Source organism: Vanessa cardui, chromosome 23 (assembly GCF_905220365.1).
Source record: "Vanessa cardui chromosome 23, ilVanCard2.1, whole genome shotgun sequence".
In the NCBI taxonomy this organism is placed as follows: domain Eukaryota; kingdom Metazoa; phylum Arthropoda; class Insecta; order Lepidoptera; family Nymphalidae; genus Vanessa; species Vanessa cardui.
The window spans coordinates 7,226,420-7,235,830 of record NC_061145.1 but is presented as its reverse complement, the minus strand read 5'-3'; the positions used below and the strand labels follow the sequence as shown (position 1 = coordinate 7,235,830).

At 29.9% G+C, this 9,411-nt stretch overlaps 1 protein-coding gene across 1 annotated transcript; it reads left to right on the top strand.

The window, feature by feature from the left end:
- The first annotated feature begins 2,740 nt into the window (after positions 1 to 2,740).
- On the top strand, positions 2,741 to 9,336 carry LOC124539755 (vesicular integral-membrane protein VIP36). The gene is made up of 6 exons (XM_047117100.1): positions 2,741 to 2,940; positions 3,012 to 3,127; positions 5,430 to 5,627; positions 5,756 to 5,918; positions 6,333 to 6,499; positions 7,192 to 9,336. Exons 1-6 carry the CDS (start codon positions 2,820 to 2,822, stop codon positions 7,402 to 7,404), a joined length of 978 nt encoding a protein of 325 aa, XP_046973056.1. The 5' UTR covers positions 2,741 to 2,819; the 3' UTR covers positions 7,405 to 9,336.
- Positions 9,337 to 9,411: the final 75 nt, after the last annotated feature.

The window sequence follows — 9,411 nt, the reverse complement described above, 5'->3', positions numbered from 1 at the left end:
ACAAGTAACTCTTGACTCTGACTGTTGCAGAGAGAATTATCTAACTAAATAATTTAAAACTATTAATTATCTTCATTAAATACCTTAACCAAGGACCTCGGGAGTTGCAGCTATAAGTCAGCCATAAAAAAAACGAACCATACTTATTTTATGCCATAGATATTACTTATCGTGTATATTAATATACTAAGATTCCCAATCGCTTTGAACAGTGATGAGAACTCTAACTAAGAATTAGTTAACCCTTTGCCTTTTTAACTCCATGATGCCAGAATCTTGATGATTTGACTTGTAAGGTCTTCTCAAAACCTCATTACCCTAAAGTTTTATTGGTGACGACGCAGGATGTCTGGCTTCTGGGTAAACCATATGTTCTACAATGTTGCAATCTAAATTTATTTACTGGCTCATAGGATTTAATATAGGTAGAATATTGTAATGTCAAGCATATATGACGACTATAATGTTTTTTTTACTGAATGTATGTACCAATATAATACCTTCTGTCGATTACATCCAATGGTACAATACTTATTATTTTAGTCATTGTACCCGTGCAACTTACGTGCATAAACACGTAAGTATGTAAGCAACTGTTGGTCTTTATTATTATAATTAGATGTAATTGATCGATGTAAATTTAAGTAAACTAAAAATATTTAATTTAATACCATAATCAAATTACTTAAATTTTAAAATAAAAGTAAAGCTTACATAAGCTAAAATTACGTTAGATTTCATTATTAAAATGACAAGACTATTGTAATAGGCCAAGTTAAATTTTGCTATTGAATTTTTTTAAATGGCAATGTACGAACGGACGTACGAATGAACTATCTGATCTAAGAGATCACCTCTACCCATAGACATTGGCGCCGCATGAATTTTTAACCCTTTCTTTCATAATTAACGTGCTACAACTTTTGGAAACTATTATTTAAAAATATTTATCTCTCTTGTGCTTGTAGTTAAACTGCCTCACTTATCCTTCAACATGGAATACAATAATATGAGTTATTGCTGTGTGGCGGTAGAAAGCATTAATGGGTTGAAGGTAACATAACGCTGAAGTTAATTATAAACTGAATATCTGCTTAGTAATAAATTAATCTTTTAAAATGTTGTAAGTAAATAACTTATAAGATTTTAGACTGACAAACAACGCACAGTCTGTAACAATGGGTTTTATGGGATGAAATTTTGAAACCCCTCAAATTGGTGAACACTACTAAAGCTATAATAATACATACATAGAAATTTCTCATTTCTAAATTGGTGTGTAGGCTTAACTAAAAGAAAAAAGATTGTATAAAATTTATAAATATGGATTTGTGATTCGACTTCTAATTATTAGAAAAAGACTTGTTACAGAGTTTATAATTTTTATCCTGTATGTGTGTAATGTTTAATTCGACGTTAAAAGTTTCAAGCTTTTCAACCCAAGATGGCGTAAATGTCCACATAGTAAAATATTACACTCTACAAAATAGTGACATCTCTGTTCTCATTGTAAAACTATGAACTGCTTTCTTTTGTTTGAGCTACAAAGCTGGCGACACTGAACTAGAATAAGTAACTGCTTTGCCGACCTACATGCGCTTTACAAGATCGAGCTGACAGCATAATAATGTTACTAGCTTAAATGAAAATGCCCATGTATGATCATAAATTTATTAGTTTGTTCAGTTAAGTTTTTGGCGAAAATGCCGCGGAAAGAACTGAAGCTAATAAACGACCCGATTAATCGTTTTTATTCCAAATCTTCACTCTAATCTTGAAGTAGTTGTTCAAAAGCCTTTATAACACCAGAAGTATTAGAAAAGTATACCATCTGGCCTTATTACCTCCACTGATGATAAGAAGTTTGCTTCATTTATTACCCAGAAGATCGCAATTGCGATTCAACGTTGAAAATGCTTCTAGTATTTTGGCTACCATTCCACGTTGATTTTTATTATGACTATTTTAATTATTATGTATTTGTATATAGTTAAGGCCACTCGTTTGTTGATATGTTTTTGGCGTTGTTTCTCCGAAACTGTGAGCAGCATCTGTTGCAGGACTTGCAACAGATGCTGCTCAGTTTGGCTGACACTTCTCAAAAACTACCTCTGTGAACGCTATACCTGACGAAGTTGTTCAATAGTACCTTAAGCAAATAGTTAGGTAAAAACAACTTCCAGATTCCAGGAAGCCAATACACAACAAGGGGTACAAGTGGGCTAGGCAGGGTTTGAAAAATTACGTCGAATATTCGCGTCGCCAATACCTGTGTCTAAAAATGAAGGTCTTCGACCAGTGCTTCCTATCTGTCATGACTTACTTAGCTGAGATATGGACACTGGTGTCGTTGGTCTAAAACTTTAAAATCGCTCAGCGCACTATTGAGAGTCGGGCGCCTTGGGATAGGCCTACGTCCAGTAGTAAAATAATACAGGCCGATCATAATGATGATGATTTACAGAAACAAATAATTCTATAACAAGATACACTTTAATTTGTTTAATTAATTAATTATTTTATAAATATAATTAATATTGAGGATTCATAATTCAAAGACATTTTGAACTGCTATTCACAGATTACAGCTAGGTATATGAAAGAGCAATATGTTTAATAAATGAGATGGCTGAACTACCTTCTCTTTCCCGAACTAACCATAAGATGAAGATCATATTATGATTAAAAAAAATTTAACCACAGCAATGCATAAAATGGGTAATTTAAAAATATAGTGTGGTAACACAGTTAGCGACTGCCATGATTTGGCGATTGTCTTGTCACTAGATTAATAGTAAAGAATTAATATAAATATAAAAATGTGTAAAAGTGTGCTAAGTAATATTTTTCTTTTACCCTTATTATTAACGCCTATTGTAGCGGAATGGAATACGAGAGATTATATCAGAAGGGAACATTCATTAACAAAACCTTACCAAGGTGAGTGACCTGTGCATTGACTTTGAACTAGAGGTTTTTTGCGAATAATAAAATGTAATTGCTTATTGCAGGTAGTGGTATGTCGGTACCGTACTGGGACTTCTTAGGTAGCACAATAGTTACCTCGAATTATGTTCGCCTAACCCCCGATCAACAGTCAAAGGCCGGCGCAATTTGGAACACAGCGGTATGCAATTTTACTCTTTGTGTCATATGGAATAGATATCACACATTGTTATGTGCGTAATCTAATTAAGCGTTTGCGAAGAAAATTGCAGGCACGCTAAAATATTTTTATAGTTTTAAATTATGTATGATTCTATGACTGAGATATAACATTTTCACTACTATCATTTTACGTAATGTATTCATAAATATTCTTACACATATACCGTTTTTATGTCTAGTAAAGTTCTCTGTAAAAAAACATTTTTGGTCAGAAACTGAACAACAACATATACCTAATAGTGGAATTTATTTTTATACCTATTATTGTCATGCCTTCAGCTTGTGCCAATATATCGTAATATCTTAAATAAACACCTTGCAATTGTCTTAAATAGTTTGCCAATAAACATACAATGAAAGTGTGCCACGTAATAAGGTCGCTAATAATCAAGGTTAATTTTTCTTTCGAGCGATAAACTTGCAGTTTTTTAATATGCATTTTTTATTGCTTTGATAATATTTTATTATTTTTACAAGTGTTTTTCCACACTTACATCTTTTAACAAAGATAATTATATCATGGGAATGTAATTTATGTCTCCTATGTTCTCGGAAATGATATTGTTTTATTCCAATGAATAACACATTTAAAATTTGATCATTATACATAAATGAACCAATTTTACCTCGTTGTATTATTATCAATTTGATTATTCAATTTTGACTTAATAATATGCGAGAATGGTTATAGTTCTATATATAACAGTAACTTAAATGCACTGCACTTAGAACAAAATTATCCCCTGAAACTTTTGATCCTTTAATTTCTATAAGATGTTATAATCAAAGTAATTAAAAAGGATTTACTCTTGCTAGTAAAATAAGAAGTAACTAACAATAGCATAATTTATGTAATGATTTCAATATTATTTTTAATACAAAAATTTTAATTAAAAGCGTAATGGAAGATACTTCTGGTATATTATCTTCCCCCCTTTTAAAGAAATGTTTTTCTTAAAGATCATCTGATCATATTAAGTTAGGCTTGATAAATAACTGGTCTACAGTCAATAACAATATGTTCCTTACATGAAACAAACCAAATACTTCAAAACTGCCAAAAATCTGAAATGTTATCTTTTCGTAATAACAAAGAAGTTAACAAAATTGTATTGTCTAGTTACTTGATGTAACTTCTATACACCCATTGTTATGACAGCATTCTGAGATTCTATAATCATAATTATTAAAATTTGAGGTAAACATATTAATTAGGTTTCGAGCAAAATTTTCTTATTTCCTAATCATTTCTATTAACATTAAACACCATCAATCGAACACAATGAAAAGGAATAGATTAAAAAGACAGTTGAAAATGGTAATGAATTGCTTTGTCATTGCTAATTTATAACAAGTAATATTGAGTTACAAGAATAGTTAATATTGTAATAGTGACAGGGTTTAAATTCTTATTGGTCATTGTATTGTTTGCTTTTCTTATTTATATAGTTCATGTACGCTTATTATTCATTCAACTCATAACACAGTGATCTAATTGTAGTCCAAACATAAATATTATCATATAAATGAACATTGTCTCTTAAGAACAATACTACAATCATTTGTTTTAAGTTAAAAGTAACATGTTGACAACATTCTTAAATAAAATAGAATATATGTAGTTATACTGTACATTATCCATGTAGGTTTTATTTTTTAAGCAGTGTTAAAACACCATAAAAATATATTTGTCATTTTTAAAGCTAGGTTAGTAACAAATTTTTTAGGAGGCTTAGAATTCGCCTTAGGTCTAATTTTGGCGCTGTTTTCGTTTTTGTCATAGTATTATGAACATATATAATAATAATGACAGTTTACCCTTAACAACAAGTCACAATGCAAAAAAAACATAATCATAAAAAAATCAAATGTATTTGAATTAATTTTTTTAAAAAATAAATTTAGATATCCAAAAGTAATAAGTAAAAAAAATATTATATTATTATTATATATTATTATTATAATTAACTACACTTATTATCATTCAAAGAGAATTCTGGCTTCTCCTGACAGTATAGCCAAGTATTCAATAAACACAAATATATATTTTTTATGTATTACATATGTATAGTATTGTTAACAAAAGTGATTTTATCGAAACATTACATCTACAATAAGTTGATTTTTTTTTGCAGAAGATTTAAAATGTATTGTTAGCTTTTGTCTTGTCAATGGAATTCACATTGTTATCTTTTATATGCAGATCTTTTTTTTTTCAAAACTTAAAATTCTTTTAATAATTGAGTAATTATTCTTTTCAGCCATGCCACACCAGGAACTGGGAGCTTCAAGTCCAATTTAAGGTACACGGACGAGGAAAAGATTTATTCGGTGATGGATTTGTCATCTGGTACGTCCGTGACCGTATGCAACCCGGACCAGTTTTTGGAAGCAAGGATTATTTCCAAGGACTTGCAATCATATTAGATACATATAGCAATCATAATGGAGCTCATAACGTAAGTCGATAGTTTAATCATGCATTTTTCGTTTTTAAAGTAACATATTTAAATGTCAGTATTTCAATCAGTAATTACTGTCAACACACCATTAATATAATTAAATTCAAAATCAATTGTACCCACAGCACCAGCATCCGTTCATATCAGCCATGGTGAACAATGGCACACTGCACTACGACCACGACCGAGACGGCACACATACACAGCTAGCCGGCTGTGAAGCCAAGTTCAGAAATTATAACCATGACACACATCTCTCCATTATTTACAAGGATGATACGCTTGTAGGTGAGTTGAAATAGTTTTATAAAGATTATAAATGTAAACAAAATGTTTCATAAATGTAACAAATTACTACAGACAAGGATTATAAGGCCAATAGGATGATAAGGCCAAAAGTGGATTATAGTATTATTTTTAGGATTAAAGTTTATCTTAATAAGTATAATAATTACTTAATCAAAAGGTAATAGAGTAAAAAATTAAAGTCATCAATATTTTATAATGTATTTGATATTTAATGTATGTATATATGTATTTACATATGTCGTATTTTGTTAATAGCGTAATTCTATCTAGTCATATGTACTTACATTTACATATGGTATTGTTTGTTTCCTTGATAATTAAAAAATAAATATGTTGTCATTGAATGACCTCTTATAACTACATAAAGCATGATTTCTTTTTCAAATTCAACAGTATCTACAGACTTAGAAGGCAAGAATGCATGGAAGGAATGTCTAAGAGTAGAGAATGTTCTACTACCTACTGGATACTTCTTTGGTGCCACGGCTACCACGGGTGATTTGAGCGACAACCATGACATAATAGCAATCAAAATGTATGAATTGGATCTTCTTGAATCTGTAAGTTTTTTATTTTAATACCACAGTAATATACCATATTATAGTAAGTCCTTTTTTTTAATATACTAGAAAGATAATAATGAGTCGAGATGGCCCAGTGGTAAGAACGCGCGCATCTTAACCGATGATTGCGGGTTCAAACCCAGGCAAGCACCGCTGATTCATGTGCTTAATTTGTCTTTATAATTCATCTCGTGCTCAGCGGTGAAGGAAAAAATCATGAGGAAACCTGCATGTGACAAATTTCACAGAAATTCTGCCACATGTGTATTCCACCAACCCGCATTGGAACAGCGTGGTGGAATATGTTCCCAACCTTCTCCTTAAAGGGAGAGGAGGCCTTTAGCCCAGCAGTGGGAATTTACAGGCTGTTGTTGTTGTTGTTGTTGTTGAAAGATAATAAAGAAAGATTCCACATGTATATTGAATACTAGAGTAATGGTAAAATGCTAGAAATAAAGATACTATATTTACATTAATATTTTTTATCAACAAATGCTCAGTGTCATCACAAAGCCCAGTGAAATTATAATAATGACAGTTAATATTAAAAAACCTACAAAATTTGCAAATTTTTTTGCTTTAAAAAAAAATTAACTTTTTATGCATATGTAGGGTTTGCAATATTATCTGTAATTAATATTTAACTGTAATATGGTATAAATAAAATAAGCAAAATGTTTACATTTCAGCAAAACAAAGATGAAGACAGATCCAACATAATTCCATCCGCTGCCTCTTTTGAAGCTCCTCGAGAAAGAGTTGAAGATGCAAAGCCAGCGATGTCGGGAATTAAAACTTTCCTTTGGATGATGTGTATTGCTATCATTATAATTGTTTTAGTTGTAGTAGGAATTATGTGGTATCAGAAACGACAGGAAACCTCTAGGAAGAGGCTCTATTAACATATAGATAATCTTTTTAAAGGTTTTACAAATGTTGCCGTTGCAAATTAGGTTGAGAAAGAAATTTACAAGTACAATATTTTAATTAATATTTTTTTTCCAGAAATAACACGAATCATATTTTCGAGACCAATGAATTCTAAAACGAATATTTTTGTAATTAAGTAAAATTTAACAAGTAAATATGGATTTATAGTTAGTTGATTGAATTTCAAGAATACTAGTAACAGCCCATTAATACCTCAATATTGGAAAAAGCCTTCTCAGCAGAAAGCTTGGAAATCTAATCGAACATTGCTTCAGTTTAAGTTTTTATTTGAACTATATGTAGCAGATATTATATAATTCATATATTCTTCACCGATCCTAAGATTTTTTTTTTATGGCATTGGTTGGTGGACGAGCATATGGGCCACCTGATAAGTGGGTCACCATCACCCATAAACAATGACGCTGTAAGAAATATTAACTATTCCTTTTATCGTCAATGTGTCACCTACCTTAGAAACTAAGATGTTATGTCCCTTGTGCCTGTAGTTACACTGGCTCACTCACCCTTCAAGCTGGAACACAACAATACTGAGTACTGTTATTTAGCGGTAGAATAACTGATGAGTGGGTGGTACCTACCCAGACGAAATACTAAATTCCTAAGATTGGATTATAAAAATGTGATTTCGAATTGTAATTCCGTTATTTTATTTTTATGTATTTAATAAATTTTTCAAAACTTGTCATTTAATGTAAGTATTATACATAAAAGGAATAGTGATAAAAATGGTGTTTCGGTAATTAACTAAAAATACGATTGAAATAAAGTCACCATTCCAAGAAACGAAATCCTAAAGAAAATTGCCTTTGGAAATATATGCGTGTGATTTTTAATATCCTTCAAAATTATTTCTTTGGATAATCTCAAATGTCGGATTCTTATTAGCTACTAAGCCATGCGCATATACCAATGTGGTTATCTTTCCCTAGGAGGTCGACTCGTGGAATGAACTATGTATTAGTATATTTACTATTTTTATGAATAATAAAATCAAATCAAGTAAAGACTGTTCGAATTAAGCCAACGTTTCTTAATAACGTTCATATTATCCTGAATATCATTTTCTTGATATTATTTTATTTTCCTAATATCAATATTTTGTATATTGATTTGTAATATTAAAAATAATTATAGTATGTAATACTTTTTCAATCATCACAAAATATTTTTTCATTAGTCATTCAAGAGCATAAAAAAACTCATTTCACATAAAAACTCAACCTTTTTATACAACTAAGTGGCGGTTATAGCTAGGCTTATGAAAGCATGTTTTTGTGAGAGGGGGTTAGGTTTATATTTATTTAATTGGACAATATGGTTTTGCAATTTGTAGTAAAGTTGCATAAATGTTATGAGAATTTTGTTTTTTTTTTTAAATCAGCGTGTTATAGAAAAATTAATATAATCTGAAAAGTTAATGTAGAAACCATAATGAAGCTGTGTTCAATTAAATTAAATATCAAATAATTAATTTAATGTTATATGTACCGCAATTATAGTAAAAAGTAATATAACTTGTAATATTGTTGCCAAAATATTTTTTCTTAGCAAGAATTAAACTAAAATTAACGAAATTTTTATTTTCGTCGTTTAGCTATTAGACAATAAGCTATTTTTTTTTTTATTTCAAAACGAAAAGTGTATTTTTTTTTTTATTATAATACAGCTTCCAGCATACCTTTTTTTCTAAATTTATCTTTATAAGAAGTAATTACCATTATGTTAACTGTTAATCATGCACTACTTGTGCGACTTATTTTCTTCAAATCAACTAAATAAACATAAGTCGCCCAATCTATGAATTAAATTTTATATTATTAATGACGTATGTGTGTTGTATGTTCTGCGTGTTTTGAAATAAAGTAATTTATAATCTTGTATTCTGATTTTTTATGTTCTTATTTCCCCATTTGTGCCATGAAACTTTTATAATCATTAATTACAAATGTAAAAAA